Below are 21,107 nucleotides of genomic sequence, written 5' to 3' on the forward strand. Positions count from 1 at the left end.
CGCGTCGGTGATTCTCGGTCTTGGCCAAGACATGGTCGGGGAGCGGTCAGGTTCAACCCAGGTTGTACCTATTCTGCCCCTTGCACCATGGCCTTACGTATACGGCCGTGACTTAGAACAACTATAAAGGGAAGGATTTCCAGTCCTGAAGTGTTCGATTTGTAACCAAAAGCAGCCCTAGACGCCGAAATCACCGACTCACCTCCACTATACTGTCAACTCTGTCCACCCTCAAAGATGAAGTTCCTCGCCACCCTTGTCCTGCCCTACCTCGCCGGTGCTGCGGCCATTAACGGCCGGGCCGACGCCACCGGCCCCTGTTCCTGCAAGGGCGCTACACCGGGAACCGATGCCGACGCCGCCGCCACCTACCTCTGCGCGGACGCCCGCCTGGGCCCCAAGCAGCTGCCGACCAAGCTACCCCTCGGCAGACTCGTCTCGGGCTATAACCGCCTCGGCCGCGACGACGTCACAGTTGAGCAGTTCCTTGCCAACTGGACCGGGCCCGACGGCAAATATAAGTACCCACCGCAGAATGGCTTCACGCTCGACGACAACGGCAACGCTATCAACGGGACGATGCAGCTCGAGGTCGGCACCCTCATTGACCGTTTCGGTAGCGAAAGGGGTAAATTCCTTCCTTTTCTTGCTTACCCCTTCCTATTATCAGGTCAATAGATGCTAACCAGCACGCCGATGAACAGGCCAGTACGTCACGGCCGCCAGCGCCCCCTACTCGCAGCGCTCGCTCCCGCCGTCCAGCCTGAAAACGGACCCCAGGAACCCCGACTTTCCCAACGGCTACCACCTGTACAAGGTCATCCGCCCGTTCACCGTCGTCGGCGGGCCCATAGCGCCCTGGTTCGGTCAGCCGGGCCTCGGCGCGCAGTTCTGGACCGGCAAGGTCGGCACCATCCTCCAGCTCATCACCGACGGCTACATTGAGCGCCAGGACCCGTCCATCTTGCTCAAGCAGTCTAGTGCCTGTACCGTGGGAACGGGTGCCTAATAGTGAAGCGAGGAGAGCGAGTAAACGGCGACACCATGGAAGTGGGAAGCAGAAGGTTGGAGATAGCAGGGATGGTTCCTGATGTATTACACTTGATGTATCGATTTAAACAGGAAACTCTTTCCTCTCAACACACAAGTGCCGATAACTCCCAGTACTCATGAGATCAGTACCCAAAATCTTCCCATACCACATTCTCCCGGTCAAGCCAATCCTGTAGTGACCGCAGAAGCCCCGGCCCCGTGCACAAGTAAAACTTGGTCTCCCGTCCGCCCAGCGACTTGACATCCCCCTCCGCGATCCTCCCGTACCGCAGCTCTTTTACGCCCTGCCGGCGAATCTCCCGTATCATCTGGTCGTCCGCCCCGTCCCCCGACACAAACAGCGTCGTCACCTCCGCCAGCCCCGCGATCCGCGCAAACGTGTCCGCCGCCAGCGGCAGGTCCTCCGCGCGCAGGCCCCAGAGCAGTCGTAACCGCACGCCCGCCTCCAGCACGTCGCGCGCCTGCGCCAGCAGCGGCGTGATGCCCACCCCGCCCGCCACGAACACCGGCTTCGCAGCGGCGGCGGCGGCGGCGGCGGCGGCGGTGGTGGTGGGTAGGCGGAAGGAGGCCTCTCCACCGAAACCGAGCACGGGCAGCTCGAGAGGGGCGCGCAGGTTCTGCCTCCAGAGCAGGTTCGTCGCCGGTCCGCGCCTGCGCGCCGTGATTTGCATCTCCACCACCTCGCCCTTGCTGTCTGTGGGCGGCTGGTTCGACACGGTAAAGGTGCGTATGAAGTCGTCGTTGAGGCTCTGCGGGTCGTCGTCTCGCATGTGCGCGTACCCGTGGTCCAGCTCCCCCGAAAAGTCGAGCGTGGCGTGCTGGCCCGGCCGCCAGCGGCCGGCGGAACCGGCCAGTGAAAACGTGAACCGGCTCACCGTCGGCGACAGCACCTCCCTGCCCTTCAACGTCGCCGTCACGCCCGACTGCTGCTGCCGCGGTTGCACAGATAAGGGGTCGCGCTCGGAGAGCAGGTGGCGCACGGGCGGGTTGTACGGGGACCGCTCGAGGGGCGCGCCGCGAAAGGGCAGGCCGCGACGGACGAAGCGCGCGGCGGCGACGCGCACTTGCACGGCGAGTGCGGTGCGCGCCATGACGGCCGAGGCGGCGTCGCCGACGAGGATGGACGCGGAGCCGGTGAGGTACAGCACGTCCGAGGTGTCAAAGTCGGGAACGACGATGCCGACCAGCGGATTGACGTTGAGGTTGCCCAGGGTCTGGTACAGACGGTTTCCGGAGTCTAAGTTTGTCAGTGAAAATCTTGGAACACGGAGAGAAAAAAAAAGAACTTACACTCTGGGTACACGAGCACGGCCTCGTCGGCTTCGTTCTTCAGCACCCGCACAAAGCCCGCCGGGCCTCCCCGGTGGTTCGTGTCCATGCTGTCGCCGTTGGTGCTCGATAGGAAGAACATGTCCGCCTTGTCTAGCAGCCGCGTCGCCTCCTCCGGTAGCATCATTCGCGCCCCTTCCACCACCTCCGTGTCCGCGCCGTACGCACGCGGCGTCACGCGCTTCTTGTTCAGGTACTTTGGGCAGTTGCCCAGGCTCTCCGCCACCAGCATCGCCACCTGGACCGTGCCTGCCGACGCGTCCGCCGACCCGGCCACCATGTGCCCCATGATCTTGACCCGGTCCCTCGTCTCCAGGTCCACCGCCAGCGTCGCCATCATCCTGCCACCGCCGTCGCCCGGCCGCACGGTGCCGCCGCGCGCCGCCGCCTCGTCGCCGCCCCAGAGCGCGCCGTACCGTACGACGGCGGTAGGCCCGCCGCGGTCGGGTTCCGGCCGGCCGGCACCTTGAGCATGGACCGCACCGCGGCCTCGCCCGTGTGAAAGGTCTCTAGTCGGGCCGGCATGATGATGCCGGTGTCGTGTCGGTAAGGGATATCGTCAGTGTTGAGCTGAAAGATGCGATCGGGTTGGAGGAGGTGCGGGATCGCGGCCAAGATGGATGCGTTGACGTGCATCTACGGAGGTGAGGAGGGGTGGGCTGGTGAGTGTTCAAGTACGATTTCATCGGGCTGATGATGTTTTTGTCTCAACGGTGCCCAAAGCTTATGCAATAGTTAGGCACGTATGCATATTCGGCTTGCAATGGCGACATTGCATCAGCTCATGGGATTAGCAATGTCAATGTTAGGGCGAGGTAGGGTTACAAATCAAAGCCGCGTTCGTTGATCGCCTTCCACATGCCCCGCCTGCGTCTGCCCAACTTGCCTAATCGGGCGGCCTCGAGTGGAATCATTTCATGGCTGCTTTTTGAAGTTTTCAAGCAATGATGTAGTACCAGTAGTAGAGAAATCAAATTGCGGTAATCCAACACGTAGTTGATGTTACAAGGGAGAAAGTTCATTCATGTCTTGGCAACGTCGATATTATTTAGTATGTTCATGTACTATCCTGTTCTGCAATTTCCAGCATCAGTAGCCGCCTTGTTGTGCGTGCGTTGGGTATCTTATCGTACTGTAAATGGGCTTTTTCTTTGCCACTCATAAATCTCGAAACTATGGAAATGAAGGATGAGCTTGATCGGCTTTGAACTTGCAATTGCTTCCTCTGTCCTTCCCCATACTGCCCCTCCACATCATATGACTCTGAATTGCTCCAGTGGCTGGGAGACTACCAGCGTCCATTTCCAGATCCAGGTCCTGCTCGATTGCGCTGGCTGGGAGGAACCCAGACACCATTTATAAACTCTTCACCGTCTCTTTTAGGAGAAAACGCTGTGTTTGGCGGTAGCGAACCCTGTTGGAAGTACGGATCCGTTGTTGCTGATCGGGTAGGGACCGGCGCAGTCACGGATCTTTGTGTTGGATACATCGGCCCGCCTGTTGTGGCGCTACGAACTGGCAGAGGCATTGGGTTTCCGTATTGATCGGCAGAATATGGGTTCCCTGAGGTGGGACTTTGCCGTCTCGCATTGGGATCAAATGGCTGATATTGATTCGGCGGCTGTGGTTGAGGTGTAGCATTGGCAGCTCCCCGGCGGAATCCGCGCTCGGAACCATCGTTTGAAGATCCAACGCTTCGTTGAGAGTTCGATGGCCCGAGTCCAGAATGGAGATTTGAGCCTGCGATGGTGAGCGGCGGCAAGTTCGGCTGTCCCAGACCGCGACTAGGCTCCTCTCCCAGCACAGGCATGGGTGTTGGGGCATTGCCGTACGGATATTGATTGCCCGCGCCGGACCATGAAGCTTGGCTGTGTTGTGACATGGCTGTTCCAGGCCGCTGTGACATCATGCCCGGAGCCATACTTCTCTGCGACGTGGCTGTTCCTGGTCGTTGTGGTGGCATCATACCAGACACTTGGCTTCTTTGTGACATAGCAGTGCCGGGACGCTGTGGCTGCACCATGGGTGGCTGAGCCGACACTGGCCCATACCCCATGTCCGCCGCAGCACTCATTAGAGGCACTGTGGGAGAGTAGCTAGAATCAGAGCCGTTGGTTCCACTGCGACCGAGAGCAGACCTGTTTATGCTGCTCAGTTCGATACCGCCTGGGGTATTTGGACGGGTTTGGTAGGCTGGGAGTGTTGTCCCAGTGTCGGAGCGGTTTAGCATTGGCATGCCCTGTAGTTTGTCGTCGGCGAGGGCTTCAATGTCGGGCAAAGTCGCAGCGCGTTCTGGCTGCAAGGTTTCGCCAGTCATCTTGGCAGCCTTCGCCTCTGCCTTCATCTTTTTGGCTTCATTTTTAGCAAGTGCTTTGTTGACCCTCTTTGTGACGATGGTCAACAGCGCTGCATTGACCTTGCGTTCACAGTAGCCAGTCAGGCCTCCGTCGGCTCGAGGGATCCAGTGAAACAAGAAGAAGACGTAAAAGAGGACAGAGAGAAGGAGAAAGATGAGAGAAAATGCCCAGACGACAAACGTAAAGGCCATGCCCGACAAGATGACGACTTGGCGAGAGTCTTCCTGAGCAAGAACCTTGACCTTGTCAAAGAAGCCAAGAAATGCGCCATCGACAGAAGTGGCCTGGGTGGCGAGCTTGGCTTCGTAGACAGACTTGAGAGTGAAGGCATTGATGACCTGGCGAGGCCCAGAGCAGACCAAGACGCGGATCCAAGCTGGAGCGAGCGTGTTAGCCAGCAGGTGGAGGATGGAATTAAACATAAAACTTACACTTGAAGCTGAAGTAAGTAAAGAGTGCAATGTAATGAGCTCCTTTTTTACTCTGGGTCAATGCAGCAAATACGAGGAATCGGCGCCATCCTTGGGCTTTGCCGACGCGGATCGACTCCCAACGGACAGCAAGAGGATCCATATAAGACTCGGCAATGTTGTTTCGCCTGATGACACGGGTAGCGCGGATGGCCTCGTAGCCAAGGTTGATAAAGGAGAGTATGATGCAAACGGTAAAAATCCATTTGGAGACATCAAAGGAAATGGCAGGTCGGATGGCGGAAGACCACCTGTTGAAGGCAATCAGCTGGACCGCGGTGAAGCTGTCAATGGAGTAGACGGCAATAGAGATGATGAGAGAGAACCAGAGATAGCCATAGGCAAAAGGGGTACCGCAGCCAGAGGCCTTGAAATCTTGAAGATTAATGTAGTCCCATTTCTGCTCGGCAAACTCGCGAGTCTGCTTCTTTCGGTTCCCGCAACAGCAACAAGCCATGATTACTGTCGGCCAGCCAGACAAGTGATGATGGGATGCGACGTGGCGGAAAAATCGGCAATTGGAAAATGGCTCTGGAGATACTGAACGGGCCTGCCGATGGCACAAGTCGCCTTCGCCTGCGAAGGATCGACTGTGGTGGTAAGGCGCGGTAGAGAACGGCGAGGGTGAATGACGGTGAGCGAATGTGATGGAGTGGTGGAGTATGAGTTAAAGAAGGTCGGGTATCGTTGTGTCACGTTTCGAGCGTCGAAGATTTGTGCTGCTTAAATTAAAGCTGAGAGATAAACATGTCGCACAGAAGCAACAAGTGAATCTGGCGGGCCGGGGGTCTTGCATCCGAAGCTCAGACGTCGGAGACGAGAGTTATGTTTAGGATCCCGTGTAAAGTATCGGAGGAAGCTGCAAACGGAGACAGGAAAGGGAAGAGGGAAAAAGAAAAGAAAGAGGCCGGCCAAGTTTTCTCAACTCGGGGAACAATGGGCCAAGTCGGGAAGCTGGGGAATGGGCGAATGGTGGCGCAATCGCGAGGCTGGTTGAAACCGGACGAGACGAGACAATGGGGTTGTTAGTGGACGAGCCCGAAAGAGGAGAGGGTGCTCCGTAATAGAGAGAGGGTGCTGGGTCAGCCGTAGGGGCTTGAAGCAAAGGAGAATGATGAAGAAAAAAGCGAGCGTGGCAAGTTGGGTATTTGTTTGGAATGCGATGGCGTGAACGTGGAACAAACGGGCTGGTGGGACGAGGAGGAGGACGAGGGTCTTTGGAGGGGGGGGGGTCTTCCAGGCAGTGTGGGTGGGTGGAGGTTGAAGGGCAACTTGGGCTGGACAGTTTGAGCTGGAGGGGCCTGGCCGATTAGCGGGATATGACTGGACCAGACGCGGTCCGGGGGCGCACTATAGCGCATGGGGGACCAGGTTTAGGGCTCTCCCTTCCTTCCGCAAGCAGCAAGTGAGCAGCGACGGAGGGCCGGTGAGGTAATTTGCAGGGGCTCACTTGACATCAAGTCAGGGGTTTCAGTTGCTGATTGGCCCTAAGATGGCTTAGCGCCGGGACGTGCAGCGGCTTTATCGCAGCTCAGGTACCTGGTCCTGGTAGCGCCGTCTCTGCAGCGGGCTTGCAGAGGGCTTGGAGAGGAGCCTGGAGGAATCGCTTGCGGGTTTCCGGTGCTGCCAATGACCTTCGCAGTGGCTCCAAGTCTTCATTCCCCCCATCTGCCGTTAACCGTTTATTACTGGGCGCCGATTCCAGGGTGAGGCTGGCCTCCCCACCCACAAAAGGCCCCCTCCATCCCCTCCCGCGGACAAAGTGAGTGTCTTGTTCCATTCCAATTTGTCACGACATGAGCAAACGGAAACGTGAAAGAAGGAAGAAAAAGTCAACAAAACGAGATGTCACTGCCATGGCTTTTCTCCAGAACAATATACGTATTTCCTTCGGAGACAGTAGACGCGTCCCGACAAAAGCAAAAAAATATGCAGGGTTGGTTTCGCACCGAGTCTCCCACAAGCCGTGTGTCACTCTGCGACGAAGCCACTCCCAGTTGGTACGCACATGTACACAATGCCAACATCACCACCAGAGCAATACTTATCGGAGGATTTCTACCGTAAAAGGCTGTGAGCCGAGGAAAAAGAAAAGCCGTAGCAGCAAACGCGCTTCCAAGACCTCACGGGCGGCCACGTCCACTTCCGACAACCAACCACTTCACCCTCACGGTCCTTCACCTCACACCAACTTCGCCCGGCCCCATCCTCTTGAAACCACTCGTCACTACGTAGGCAGATCGCTCTTGATCAACGCGCACACTGTCGCTCCCTCATGCGCCGCTGTTTTGCTCGTCCTTGCCAGCCCGTCGCCTCTGCCTGCATCCTCCTTCTGCACAATGCCGCGCGACGTCAAGCACATATGTATGTATGTATGCACAGACACGCTGGCTGGGCCTTCTTCTTCTTTTTTTGGTGGCGGCTAGCTGCATGAATGTTTACTTGCGGCATGCAGCATGCACCGCCCTTCCACGCCCATAATGCCTTTTTTATACAGCATGCAGACGGGCGGCCGTGAAACAAGGTGGCTCTCGGAGGAGCCACCACTGTCGTGCGCGTCGTCGGCCTGAGTACGGACGACAGCCTCGTTTATTAGCTACACGCATGGGCTTAATTTAGGCGCTTTATGCAAGTAAGATATACCAGCATGGTGTTATTTTCTAGGCCCTATGATGGCCGCTTGGCGGAATGCGAGCCGGCTGTCTTCCGCGCCGACGCCTTACTCGCTTGCATTGTCTTGCTGGCGACAGTCATAGTTAGTTAGTCAAGAACCATCGGGCATGATCATTCAGATCTCCCACGGGTATGGGCGTTTGGATATCTGTAGCCGGATGTGATGTCATTGAATCGCGATTACTGCCTTTTGGACTTGTAGGTTGCCTTACAGGTAGGATAAACAGCAATCAGGACTGATGCGTCATGTACAAACCATATGGCCTAGGACACCGTTCATATTGGAGCAATTGAAACAGAACGTTTATATCGTTGTCTTGTTATATTCTTCTACTTATCATAACCCACGAGAACCCTCTTTATCATAAGAGAAACTCCAAACGGACCCATCCGCCAAATAGCCACTTGTCTTAGCTGCGCGCTATTAAGTCTATCCGCTGGGCTCATTCCTGCTCTTCATCAAAGGCGTGACCATAGCCCTACTACATGTTAGCATTGATTAACAACTGCGACAGCTACCGGCCTGCACTCACACAGTAGCACAATCCGGGTCCGGAAACACAGCGGCCGCCATGCATTCTGCATCCCGTGTCACGGCACACTCCGCCGGTGCTGGCGCACTGCGCCGCCGCCATGCCGACAAGGCTGGCCAGGAAGAGGATGGAGAATCGCATCGTGAAGAAGAAGGGGAAGCAGAAGGAATAGAATTGTTGCTTTGATGATGGACAAAGGAGTGAGAGATCGTCCTGGTCTCTCACTGGCGACCCTAGCCCTTTTTATGTCTCTCTGGAGGCCGATCCAAGCTCCAGCGGGCTCTCAACGCGAGCTTGTTCTGCACGCAGTTTTTCTACTTTTCTTTTTCTCGCGGTGAATCCACCGCCAGTGCATCGTTCGACGAGTGGACGATGGAGCCTTCGCAGTAGCTGTCGGCGCGTGAGGAGTTCGCGAATTGCATGGATCGGGAAGGACATTCGCCCAACCCGCTCCACACCGCCGGGCGGGAGGCGCGTAAAAGCCGGGAAGTCGGTGCTAGAATGCGGCGCGATATGCCGATTTCCCGTGCGATTTGATCAAAGTCGAAAAAAATATCCACTTCAGGGCGCTTTCGCAGAACCTGGGGTATCTCCAGTCTGCCTCATTAGTACTTCTCTTGTTATGCTAAGTGCACTTCTCGGAGGGCTGCTTCTGCACGAGGTCTTTACTAATTCGATGACATACTCTACTCTGTTGTAGGCTTTAACTAGCTCAATCCTCGATGAGAAGCTGAATAGTTACAAAGCACCCTGAACTGCACGGTTGCCATAATGCGCATAATGCTGTGAAGTAAGATACAGAACCTGAATGCAGGAGAAAGAAAAGGACTAAGGCAGGGAATATTGTGCTGAAATATTGAGTAGAATTTTGAGAGCCATGCCAGAACGTCAGCTCTTGTAGCATGTCCCTTTCTTAAACATAAACATTCTCGCGTTTTCTGCGCTTGGTATATACTGAGGCGAACTAATAAGAGACACGCGCCGTGCCAATGAAATGTACTCCATTTAGCGCAAACTAATTACTATCCCGAGGTAGAAAGCGCACGCGTAGTGCTAACACCGAGTCTGCGCCACAACTTCTCCCCCGATCAACGGGAGGGAAGACCAGAAAATCAAAGAAAGCTGTTTGATGATATAACGTGATATGCCGCGTTCCATGCAATGCAGTACTAAAGGGGAAATCAAAGTAAAAATAAATAGACAAGTCGTAAGCCATTGGTGACCACTGAGCATGACCCCTATTCTGGAGTTCTGGCACGCCGATTTCTCTTCCTAATCCGCCCACTCCGTGTACCTAAAGGCCGTTGACGTCGACCTCTGTTTCCTGTGCGCCTTTCTTGCTGATGCAGAGTCCACTTTACTTCCTCTGCCTGATCAGCTTCCAGTTCTCTTTCCGGCGACACTATCCTGCCAGAAACCTCTCGGCGAGGTGTAAGCTGGCTAAGCGTTTGCGTTTCCACTGCCCGATCAGCTTCTGCCGCTCTTCTTGGTGCGGGCATGGTAGTGAACATATGGTAATGTTCTCTCCTTTGCTCTGCCTCCTGTTCTGCTCTCGGCAAAGGTGGCCTGCCAAATAAGCCCAGCTCCGGTGTCGGGTCGCCTTGTGTTTGCGTTGATTCCTCGCCAAAAAGGCCCCAACGGGGTGTCGACTGGGGTGGCGTCACCTCCTCGCGAGGATTCGAATGGGGTGGCGTCAATTCCTTGTCGAAAAGGCCCCCGCGGGAGGTCGACTGGTGTGTCGTTGGCGACGGCCACTCGGTGATAGAGCCCTCTATCCGATCAGCTTCCAGCACTACATCGCGTGGCAGTTCAAAACCGAAAACGTCCCGAATAGGTCCCCGCCTTCGTACTGTTGGTAAAAGATCCTCCCAGCGGTGAACTTTTTGAGACAGCAGTTTCGATGCCGGCAACGGGAGGTTGGGATAGAGATGTGGCAAGTCTTCACGAAAGAGAACGCTTGGTTGTTGGATTTTGGCGGTGGAAAATCCCCACTCTTCCCAGTGACTGCGAACATTGGACAATGCCGTCCTAGCCAGACGATCGCATGGCCAGGAGGTATCCGGCAAGCCCATCCCTCTCGGGTTGTCGCCACTGATGGCAGGGATGAATATCGGTCTCGATGTGTACATTTGGTGTTCGATTTCCCAGCTCAGTTCCATAGAGAGCAGGCAGGCGGGAACGCCATAGCTTCTCCAACGTGCATTCTCGTCCGGCCCATGCTCCAGCCATCCAGGGTTCCACAGATCCCTGAACTTCCATTGCTTCCTAACCCAGGTGCGGGCGGTCTCTCTTTGTACTGCCTCTCCAAAGAGCTCCGGGGTAACATGCATCGCTTCCCATTCGAGGATTTGCTGGCGCTGTCGGAGTTCCACATGGTAATCGAACCGGTTGCGGGGTGTATCTTCTTGCACGAACGATGGCGCCGCCGCGACATCATCATCCCACCAGTCGGGCTCATTAGTGTCATCGCTTGCCAGCGAGGGCTCTATATCTATAGGGATATCGTTGGTCTGGTATGGTGGTGGCGGATCAGACGGTGGCGGATCAGATGGTGGCGGATCAGAGTCTGCAGGTCGAAAATAGGATAAAAAGGTTCGAAACATAACGAGTATTTCGATATGTACGTAGTTGGCTGTCGAGTGGGTTGTAGAAGCTGAGTTCGAACATTCGCGACTTGGCCTTGTTGCTGTGCCTGCCTATCGGGGGACGTTGGACAGTGGCTACGTTAGGCTCCGCACATTCCATGATGCAGTGTCGCACAGTATGACCCTCTCGCCACCTCCCCCCGTGTAAGTTGGCTGGCGGCTAGCAAAACAATTGATGATACAATACCACAGCCTCAATACTTTCCCAAGTGGCCATATCCAATTAAATTTGCTTGTACTTGCAATCGTACCACCCTCATGAAACATTATTGCCATCGTCCATGACCACGATTACCGAGGGTACCAAGCACAACCGCTCGCGACATCAACAGGCCAGCCATGGCTCGATTGACTCGTCTCCGTGTATGTGGTGCTCTTCACTTCGTGGAACGTGACATGGAAAGATCTAACTTGTCGAACGATCTATATCAAAATCGCTGCTCCTTTGTCTATCCTTGTATTTTCTCCCTCGTTATCTTTGTTTCACTACCTTTGCCAGCGTCTTGAAAATGGACCAAGCACCGACACTATTCTCCTTGGTGCCAACGAATAATGCTGCACTGCAGATCACTCAGTCTGATCTGAATCAACACCTTAGTTCTTTCATTTCTTGCCCTAACCCGACCTAAGTCCTCAATGTTGGTCGTTTCAGGTCTAAATCTAAGGAGGTTGACGCATACTACATTGCGAGCTTGGGTCGCGACGGGGATATCATGATCCCACCGCATTGGAGATCTGTCTCTCTCCGTCATTGCGCATTCCTTGCCACACGGGACTGTTCTATCAAGTTTATCGACCTCTCAAGAGATGCCTCATGCCAAGCGTATGGTGGCCAAGACGGCACCCAGAGGCTACTGTCCCGCGGAAACCAGGAGGCAGACATAAGCCTAGGTCTCTGCAATTTCAAGATTAAACTTGACGACTCGACCACAGCCAAGTTTCGTGTTCATTGGAATCATCAGCCAGGCAACCTACGTCCCGTCCTCGAAGCCTGGGAAAATGCTAAGCTGCTGATGCATCCTATGACGGCCGAGACTCAAGTGTTGCCAAATGGAGGCCAACAACTAGAACGACGACTGCCGCCAGCCGATGTGACCAACACCCACACTGGTTCTCTCAACGATGTCGAGCAATTTGAGGCGACCTCGACCGAATTAGGAAGTGGTGCATTCGGTACCGTTTTCACAGCTGTTAATCGAAAGACTGGGTGCGTCGCTGCGGTCAAAAAGCAGCAGCTTCTCGGCGGGCTCCAGCGGACCTACTTGAAGCGTGAAATCAACACAATGAGACAACTAAAACATGTAAGTTGCTTGGTACTAGTGGGATGCCTTCCGCTAACGAATGGAAGCCAAACATTGTTGAATACATCGGAAGCAAAGTCGATGACAACTAGAACGAGGTATACATCTTCATGAGCCTCATGGATTGCGCTTTAGACCATCTAGTCGAAGGGCGTAAATCACAGCTCACGGACATGGGGCTGGCTTTCGCCGCGTATCATGATGTCCTGCAGGGTCTTGATTACCTCCACGAGCGCGTGACTTGAAGCCCGCCAACATCCTCTGTTCTCAAAGGAACGGCAAGTGGTCTTTTCTTATTGCAGACTTTAGGCTATACAACGTCGAAAGCAAGGCAGAGACAATTTGCGGCACCAACGAGTTCGCTACACCCGAAGTACAGTACAGAGGCAAGCAGACCACCGCCGCGGATATGTGGTCTCTGTTCATGACGATTGCTTGGACAATGAATCTGGGAAACTTTAGAAGCCAGGAATGGCGCAATTACGCTCATCTTTTGCGATGGATTGCCGATGTTGCCACCTTTGAGTGGTCTCGCTTGATTCCGTTGCAGGACTTGATCGTGTTCCGTCACAAGGATCGCGCGACGGCGGCCCAAATGCTTGTCAAGATGTTCAATGGTGTCGGGCTGACGACACCTCTTGAAAATATCCCGGCGCTACAGGCAGTAGAGCCGCCAAAGAAGTCCGATATACCCGATCGGGCAGGCGCTCTGGAAGAGCTCCGAGCTGGCCGCCATGAGATCTCGCAAAAGGACCTATCGATGCCAGACGCAAGCGCCTTGCCCGCTAGCAACCCAGATCAGCCGATCCACGGAGAGAGGGCGCTGGTATTGCACAATGCAGCCCAGCCAGCCCGCGAGGAGAAGCCTCTACCAGCGAACCATGCAGTTCAGCTAGCTCGCAAGGGTCTACCATCGAAATTTTTGAATCCTTTGGGCAAATGGAACATCAACCAAGCTGGGTGGAATCCTCGAGGACCCCTGGGAAGACAAGCTAGGGACCCGTTTGTATGGAACGAGGGGAACGTTAAAAAACTGGTCATAGGACCAGCACGGAAGTCCTTGGGATTGAGATTTAGGCGAGCTGGTGGAGGGAATGCAGTGCAAGCTGCCGATGAATTCGTGGAAAAGCCTACCATGCAGCAGGCTACCCCCTCGTTACAAACCGACGAAGATGAGGAAGGCAAGGCTGTCGAGAGAAGCGCTGGAGACCGTGGCTCGACCAGAACTGCCGCCAGACACACCCGGGTCACGAGGCGGACTACAGCAGCAAAGAATCGCCCCGTCATTGATTATGAGGCTCTCACTCTCGAGGACAAGAACCAGAAGAAACGCTCGCTGATTGCCGATGCTTGGTTCGATCGGTTGAAGAACATGCCTGGCGCATTCCCCGTTAGTCTGACGTAGACGGCTGCTTGGATGATGCTACCCCCTTTTTTTTTTTCAGATGGACTTCAGATTGTCTACAGTTTTTGTATCTATTGTTTTACAGATTTGTACTTTTACTGTTGCTAGTTTCTTGTTAGTGAATTTACTGATTTTCTTCTTGCCCTCGTCAGCATCTGTGACTACTATGTAGTGCTTGTCTGCGCTTGTATCCTGACTTTGAAGTTACGCTTGCTGAAAGCTTGCATAAACTATGCATGTTTTGCACGCGCCGAGCCCAGATATCGGGCGATACTACCCGGCTGAAAGGCAGGGTGTAAGTGCACAACGTCCAGATTGTGGCACTGCACCGACAGACATCTTGCGTCGTAGCATCGCTCAACAGGACGATTGATTCGCACGCAGCATCTTGGACTACGACAGCTCATGGTGGGACAGTTTCGGGTAATGAGGAGTTATTTTGGTACTCCTTGCTGCAATTGCGGGGTAATTTTCGGACACTGTGATGTAAATTTAGGAATTGGAGGCGCACCGGCGCTTAGAGCGGCCCCAGCAAACACAAAGCGGCCCACGGAGTGTGGACAACTTGGGAACACAATACTTGGGCACACAATTGACAACCAAGATTGAACATTCTTGAAACTCTTTACTCTTCAGATCAAAATAAATTTTAATCTCTATATTGCATGTGTAGCCGGCGATGCTCCTTGTGCTGCACGGCTGCCCGAATCCAGACGTCGTCGCCAGCAAAGTGGTCCCGCTCCCGCTCACCAGCAGCCTCATTCCCCCAACCCTCTTCTTTTCTTGTCCCCCAAACCGCCCAATCATCATCACCAGCGACGCGCGCTCCCTCTCCCGACGTCATCTTGCCTCTGCGCGCGCCGTAAGCTTCAACTGTCGCCAGCCGCCCGTCAAATCAAACCCCCTATCGACGAACAAGCCTATCTGCAGACGACGACGACCATCAGCCAATCGCTGTTGCAGCGGCCCCCGGCCACCCCTCGAGACCCTGAAACCAAAAACACGCACACCATCCCACCCGCTCCATATCGGCGAAGCCTACAAGGCAGACGCGACGCGACGAAAATAGCAGAATGGCCGTCCCACCACAGGCCACACCGCTGCTGCTCACCAAGCGGCTCAACGCCTTCCTCCGCGCGCACGCGACGCCGCAGCTGCCCACGCTGCTCCTCACCACCCACCACGGCAAGCTCCTCGCCCACGCCTCGCTGTCCACCGGCGCCGGCGCCGCGCAGCCGCCCGTCGCCGTCCTGCGCACCCACGCCACCGTCGCCGCCTCCCTGCTGGCCATCCACACCGCCTCCTCGGCCGCCCTGCCCGGCGCCCTCGACTCCTCCACCTCCCCCCCCGGTGAAGACGACGATGGCGAGAGCAGCAGCTCGCTGCCCGAAGACGACGACGACGACGACGACGAGACGGCCCGCGGCACCGACGACGACGAGGTGGAGGCTGGGCGCCGCCGCCACACGCACGCGGCGTCGACGACGACGACGACGACGATGGGAACGGCGGTGAAGCCGGTTACCATCACGGTGCAGCTCAGCGGCGGCACGGTCATCATCCGCCGCTTGCGGTGCGGCCTGCTGCTCGTCTGTGTCGGGCCGTCGCCCTCCGCGCACGATGGCGCCGCTGCCGCCACCGCCGCGTCCGCGTCATCCTCCTCTGCGCCGCTTCCGGGGTCGTCGGCCGGCGTCGCGGAGCTTACGCAGGCGCTAGAGAGCGCCGACCTGGTGAGCGCCGAGACGGAGAGCCTGACCAGCGTCGGCGGCCAGGCGTCCGCTACGAGCGGCGACAGCGCTGCCGCTGCCGGCGCGGCGGCCGCGGCCACCGCTCCCTCGGCCTCGGGGTCGTCAACATCCTCGGGGTCGTCATCGTCGGTGGTGGCCATGCGCAGACACGCCGCCGAGTTGGCTCGCTGGCTGGATGAGAAGCTCGGAACACTGACCGTGCCTGAGGACAGAACAGGCGCCGAGTAGGAAGGCCAAATCCACAAGTCGTCCATTCTATCATCCCTTATTTGCGAGCAAAAGTTTTCTCGACTCGGCCTTCTCTTTTTTCTTCCTTATCACTTCTCTTCTTTTCTTCCACTTCTTCAGCATTTAGTACGGCGTTGGCTTTTTAATCCAGAGGAAAAAGTAACATCCGGGGTTCTATTACACTTCTTCTCTTCCTTCTTATTCTTTCTTCTCTCAATTCCCTGCCGTCTAGACAACTAGAGCGCAGCAGACCTTTTCCTGTACATTTCATTAGTTACCCGATGGTGTCCTACACGCCCGAATATACTCCATCTTCACCCAGAAGAGAAAGAAACAAATCACCATGTGCGAATTCGTATGTATGTATTCAAATTTTTGAATCGTAGACTGCTACAGCAAACAGACCCCTAAAACAGAACGCCTTACTTGATGGTATGCCCTGTAACAAAAGATTACAGGAAATAAGAAAGAAAATTATCGTAATAAAACAACGCCATATTATGCAACCAGCAATTGATTTTTTGTGGTCCCCAAGCACAAGAAAAAACGAAACTTAACAAAATGATGCTCTCTACTCAATGCTCATGCGCATAATCGCGTCGTTGGCGTCGACCATGCCCTGGAAGCCCACTCTGCCTTTGTTGTTATTTAAGCGGCCGTTTCCGCTCGTCGTTCCGGACGTCGTGCCGCCCATGCTGCCCGAGTCGCTCTGCGCACTGCTGCCGCCCTTATCGCCGCCGGTGCTGCCCGGCCGGGAGCCCCATTGGACATTGTCCCGTTGCAGGGGGCTCTGCACGACCGGCGAGTTGTGCACGCTCATACCGGGGCTGACGGCCCGGCGCTTGAAGCTCACGGGGTCAAGGTCGTCGTCGCGCCGGCGCTTGTTGTTGATGCGGCGCGTAATCTCGGCAGCAGAAGGGGGCTGAGGGCCGATGGCGGTTGCTTGCGACTGTCGGGTCTCTATTAGTGACTCTGCGTGTCTCATTATACCCAAGGGGAACCCACGAACCGGGTAGTTTTGGAAAAGCGGAAAGGAGGGCGAGTCCATGGCAGCATCCTCACTCATGCCCGAAGATGATTCTCGAGGGATGAACGGCTGGGGGGGTGGAGAGGCACGGCCAGCGCCTCCAGTACTGCTGCATTCAGAATACGTGTCCCAGAATGACTTCGACTTTATCTTTAGTAACTGCTGCTTGAAAGTGCTGGATGCGCCGGTCGACAAATCTCGCATAAAGTCTTCTTCGGGCTCCTCGATGGTATCCTGGTTGACCATATTGGGCGAGGACAGTGCGCTGACTGCTTGCGATAAGTCAAAGGCATTTGTCGAAGGACGGGTCTCATGATCAACATCGCTTTCGCGAACCTGCTTAACGACTTCCGCTTCGCGGCGGAACTCTGCCTCGGCCGGGGCACCTTCTTCCAGCAACGCAGCTCGAATGCGGGCAAAGGTCTTGGTTTTTGGCTATAATCGGGTTAAAAAAATGTGTGAAAATTGCCAGTGCAAATGTTTCATACCAAGAGGTTTCCACGACGGGTGACTGCTCTTCGCGTTACGTTGGGCTGGGTATCGCCCGATGGACCATCAACATCGCTCAGCGACCTGCCACTATCCTCTCCATCTACACTCGATATGTGCAGCTGGTTTGCCTGCCAGCTGATGCTCTCGCGGCGGGCACGCGCCGAGTTTCCCGGCGGCGACCGGGATAGCGCCGACGCATTCATGTTGAAGCCAAGTCCTAGCGGTCCCCGTACCTTCCTCTTGGGATGTTTCCTCGGACGCGGACGGTTCTGAAAGTTGGAGAGGGCATTCATGGCTGGCGAGCCAAGCGGTCTGGGGCCTCCGGCGGGACCCATCCTTGAAACCTGAGGGGTGGTGACATACGCCTCGTCCGTGTCCTCGTCCATGAGGTCGTCGTCATCGGATGAGCTCGACGTGTCGGAGCCAATGGCCTGGGTGCTACCCAGCGAGCTGCTGATGTTCATCCGTTCCTGGTTGCCGATCGCGGCGGGCCAGAGAGACGCCGAGGCCTGCAAGCCGTGCTCGGCGCCCGAGCCAAACTCCCTCCGCCTCACGGGGATGTTCATTCCGCGACCGCCGACGGTGGGCGACGACTCGGGCGACGACTCGGCGAGGGTGGAGTGGTGCAGGCTCGTGGCGGCGCGAGAGAAGTCGAGGCCACGTGATCGTCGGGGGAGGATGTTGGTCGGAGAGGCGTAGATGTGGGAGTGGTCGAGCTTGGGGGAGAGAGGAACCGGCTTGCCATACGCGCTAGTACCGGCGGCCGCATCAGGAGGTGTAAAGTCGCGAGAGGTTCGTGGCGGTGGCTGCTGCTGCTGTTGTTGGTAGTGTTGCTGCATATGCAGCGATGGCCAGCCACGAACCTCTGACCGCTTCGGCGTGGAAGGAAGCGCGGCCAGCGTGGCAGCCGGCGCCGCGGCGGCGGCGGTGACGGCGCGTGGGCTGGAGAAGGTATCAATGTCGTGGTCGTCCTTGGAGGTGCGGCGGGATGTCGTGGCGATGTGAGGCGACGGGGAAAGCTTGGGCGTTGTCCCTCCGCCGTCGGAGAGGGATCGTGACTTGGGTAAGGATGGAGGGCGGCCGAGGAGATGCTGTTGGACCCTGGAAGTCTCGGCGCCTGCAGGTGCCTGGTGTGGCTCTGGGTCGGTGTCCATGGCCGCCGCCAATAGTGGAGGCAGCTCAAGACTGGGTTTCAGAGCGCGTTCGCAGGAGGCACAAGTATGGGCGGCGTGAATTCCGTGGCGGGTACACGAGAGCGTGAGCTCGGGATCACGAGATGGCGGTTCCTGCGCGAGTATCGCTTGGTAGGTAGCAGGGCCTTTGTGCGGGGGACTGTCGGATGGCAAACAGACAGCCTTGCCTTCATAAGGATAACGGGGTAGAGCGTGCCATGGGGAATATGTAGTGAGTCGTGGTCCGTTGTTGCTGGGCTCGAGATATAAGTTGAGAGTAAAACGGCGAAGAAAATGGCGAGATGGAAAGGACGCGACAAGTATGGGAAAGCAATAATAATAAGATGCATGCAATCATATCGTTGCAGCTTGGCACATCTTTGGGCGCCATGACAGCTGCCACACCCACTAAACTTGCCCACCGCCAAAAAGGTTATAGCGCCTGGTAGGCATGAGCCACGGCTTGAAGCAACATCATGCTTTCCGACTTGCCGGTATGGCCAAATTTGACTCCAAATTTGATAAAATTGGTGCTTCTATACTTTAAGTTTCATTAAATATTTCTCTATTTTCTAAATATTGCAGCAGCAGGAAAGCAAGCTCGGCTTTAAGACGCTGGCCAGCAGCTTTCCTTGAACCTCTGGCTCGTTTTTGAGACTTTTTGTCAAATATTGGGCACAATACAGTAGGTCATTGGCTTATTTGCTCTACCAGTGGACTATAGCCTCAGACTAATCCCAGACTAATACTGGCGGCGATTTATTATTGCCGATTGGTACTCCGTAACTATAGTTTGAGAGGAGCATGCTCGCCCAATTGCCGCGTCCAGTTGCCACGCTTCGGAGCTGCAGCTGCTGTGGAGGGGCTCGTCAAGCTAGCTAGAGCTCTGCTGCGGGGATTGACATCACCAGCTACGTCGACATTACAAAGCAACAAAAAGCATAAACTCATGGGCGTTTGCAGAGCAGTTCAGCGACTACGACTTATCCAAAACTCACTGTCAAGCTCTGCTAATTCCATCACCAAGTCTCCCGGACCAGGTTGGCGCCCAGTCTCACTCTGCATTAACAACAGCTCATACTCACCCCATCTGTAGCTGCTTCACATTCATTCGCAATAATGGCCGCCGCTACAGATACCAACAAATACAAGTTTAACCACTCCATGTAGGTCATAAAATTGTTGCTTCTTTGCTGGATAAGTGTCGGTCCGCTAACGCGTCACCAGGATCCGGGTCAAGGACCCCAAGGAGTCGGGTAGGTGATACCGAAGCTGCCGCAGTCCGTTGCCAGCAAAACCTGACTGACCACTGTAGTCAAATTCTACGAGTTCCTCGGCATGAGCGTCGTCAAAAAGATCGAGGAACCCGCCGCCAAGTTTGACCTGTACTTTCTCGCGTACAACGGCCCCAAGGCCGTCTCCCACGGCAACTCCTTCATCAACCGCGAGGGCATCATCGAGCTGACGCACAACTACGGCACCGAGAACGACCCCGACTACAAGGTCGTCAACGGCAACACAGAGCCGCACCGCGGGTTCGGCCACACCTGCATCAGCGTCGATAACCTGCAGGCCGCCTGCAAGCGCATTGAGGATGCCGGGTACAAGTTCCAGAAGAAGCTGACCGACGGCCGCATGAAGCACATTGCGTTCGTCCTGGACCCTGACGGCTACTGGGTCGAGGTCATTGGCCAGAAGCCCATCGAGGAGACGGAGAACGTCACCGAGACCGACCCGGGTACCTACCGCATGGTAAGCGAAAGTTTGTGCGATTATGGAATTCGGATAGGCCTAACCTAGTATGCTGTTTTGCATGTGCAGAACCATACCATGCTTCGCGTCAAGGACATTGAAAAGTCGCTCAAGTTCTATCAAGAAATTCTCGGCATGTCGCTGATCCGCAAGCACGAGGCCGCCGCGGCCGGCTTCAACTTGTACTTCCTCGCCTATCCCGCCGACCAGGGCCTGCCGAGCGACGAGAAGACGAGCCACCGCGAGGGCCTGCTCGAGCTCACCTGGAACTACGGCACCGAAAAGGACGAGGGGTTCAAGTACCACAACGGCAACGACCAGCCTCAGGGCTTCGGCCACATTTGTAAGTTTGCGCTGCGAGGAGAGAAGGCGACCGTGGACAATAAAACTGGCCTGCTGACGCAAATAAATAAGGCATCTCGGTGGACGACCTGGCCGCCGCTTGCCAACGTTTCGAAGAAAAAGGATGTAACTGGAAGAAGAGGCTGACGGACGGCCGCATGAAGAACATTGCGTTCCTGCTCGACCCTGATGGTTACTGGATCGAGGTGGTCCAGAACGACAAGTATGGATCCAAGTACACCGTCGAAGCCTAAACAGGCAGCTCGGTCAGATTATCTCTGTAGAATGTATTGGAGGAGAAGAAAAAGATTCCTTGGCAGGTACAATTTGAGTGGAATCGGAACGATTTTCTTTACCTAAAAAGCTTGTCACGGCAGTTGCGGCGCCCAGTTTTTGAACTGACCTTTGTCGCCTGTGCTGAAGAGTAAGCTTCATGTTATGCTTGCCAACGCCGCTAGGATGTCGCGCGTTGTGGAGGCGAAAATGGCCAGCAAGGTGGTTGCGATGGATTCAAGTGCCGAAATTAAGATGAAGGGATTTTCTGTGCTTTTCTTACGTGACATCGGGAATGGAAATACGA

The 21,107-nt window shown here is 55.6% G+C and overlaps 7 protein-coding genes across 7 annotated transcripts; 4 read left to right on the forward strand and 3 right to left on the reverse strand.

Annotated features, from left to right (window-relative positions):
• Window positions 1–237: 237 nt before the first annotated feature.
• ISF_02268 (hypothetical protein) lies at window positions 238–1,009 on the forward strand (the record flags this gene model as incomplete). Its single annotated transcript, XM_018845874.1, has 2 exons — window positions 238–628; window positions 705–1,009. 2 exons carry the CDS (start codon window positions 238–240, stop codon window positions 1,007–1,009), a joined length of 696 nt encoding a protein of 231 aa, XP_018706581.1.
• A 166-nt stretch (window positions 1,010–1,175) lies between these two features.
• On the reverse strand, window positions 1,176–5,666 carry ISF_02269 (FMN-binding split barrel; the record flags this gene model as incomplete). Its single annotated transcript, XM_018845875.1, has 4 exons — window positions 1,176–2,290; window positions 2,344–2,891; window positions 4,434–5,115; window positions 5,171–5,666. The coding sequence occupies 4 exons, from the start codon at window positions 5,664–5,666 to the stop codon at window positions 1,176–1,178; spliced, it is 2,841 nt and encodes a 946-aa protein (XP_018706582.1).
• A 2,659-nt stretch (window positions 5,667–8,325) lies between these two features.
• ISF_02270 (hypothetical protein) lies at window positions 8,326–8,556 on the reverse strand (the record flags this gene model as incomplete). Its single annotated transcript, XM_018845876.1, has 2 exons — window positions 8,326–8,361; window positions 8,416–8,556. The coding sequence occupies 2 exons, from the start codon at window positions 8,554–8,556 to the stop codon at window positions 8,326–8,328; spliced, it is 177 nt and encodes a 58-aa protein (XP_018706583.1).
• A 2,622-nt stretch (window positions 8,557–11,178) lies between these two features.
• Window positions 11,179–13,766, forward strand: ISF_02271 (Protein kinase-like domain protein; the record flags this gene model as incomplete). The annotated part of the gene is made up of 3 exons (XM_018845877.1): window positions 11,179–11,204; window positions 11,713–12,361; window positions 12,741–13,766. 3 exons carry the CDS (start codon window positions 11,179–11,181, stop codon window positions 13,764–13,766), a joined length of 1,701 nt encoding a protein of 566 aa, XP_018706584.1.
• Window positions 13,767–14,839: 1,073 nt separating this feature from the next.
• ISF_02272 (hypothetical protein) lies at window positions 14,840–15,742 on the forward strand (the record flags this gene model as incomplete). Its single annotated transcript, XM_018845878.1, has 1 exon — window positions 14,840–15,742. The coding sequence occupies one exon, from the start codon at window positions 14,840–14,842 to the stop codon at window positions 15,740–15,742; it is 903 nt and encodes a 300-aa protein (XP_018706585.1).
• A 571-nt stretch (window positions 15,743–16,313) lies between these two features.
• On the reverse strand, window positions 16,314–18,415 carry ISF_02273 (hypothetical protein; the record flags this gene model as incomplete). Its single annotated transcript, XM_018845879.1, has 3 exons — window positions 16,314–16,691; window positions 16,752–17,204; window positions 17,258–18,415. 3 exons carry the CDS (start codon window positions 18,413–18,415, stop codon window positions 16,314–16,316), a joined length of 1,989 nt encoding a protein of 662 aa, XP_018706586.1.
• Window positions 18,416–19,552: 1,137 nt separating this feature from the next.
• On the forward strand, window positions 19,553–20,781 carry ISF_02274 (lactoylglutathione lyase; the record flags this gene model as incomplete). Its single annotated transcript, XM_018845880.1, has 5 exons — window positions 19,553–19,599; window positions 19,661–19,689; window positions 19,749–20,185; window positions 20,255–20,528; window positions 20,600–20,781. The coding sequence occupies 5 exons, from the start codon at window positions 19,553–19,555 to the stop codon at window positions 20,779–20,781; spliced, it is 969 nt and encodes a 322-aa protein (XP_018706587.1).
• Window positions 20,782–21,107: the final 326 nt, after the last annotated feature.

This window comes from Cordyceps fumosorosea (genome assembly GCF_001636725.1).
Source record: "Cordyceps fumosorosea ARSEF 2679 chromosome Unknown scaffold_4, whole genome shotgun sequence".
Taxonomy (NCBI): Eukaryota; Fungi; Ascomycota; class Sordariomycetes; order Hypocreales; family Cordycipitaceae; genus Cordyceps; species Cordyceps fumosorosea.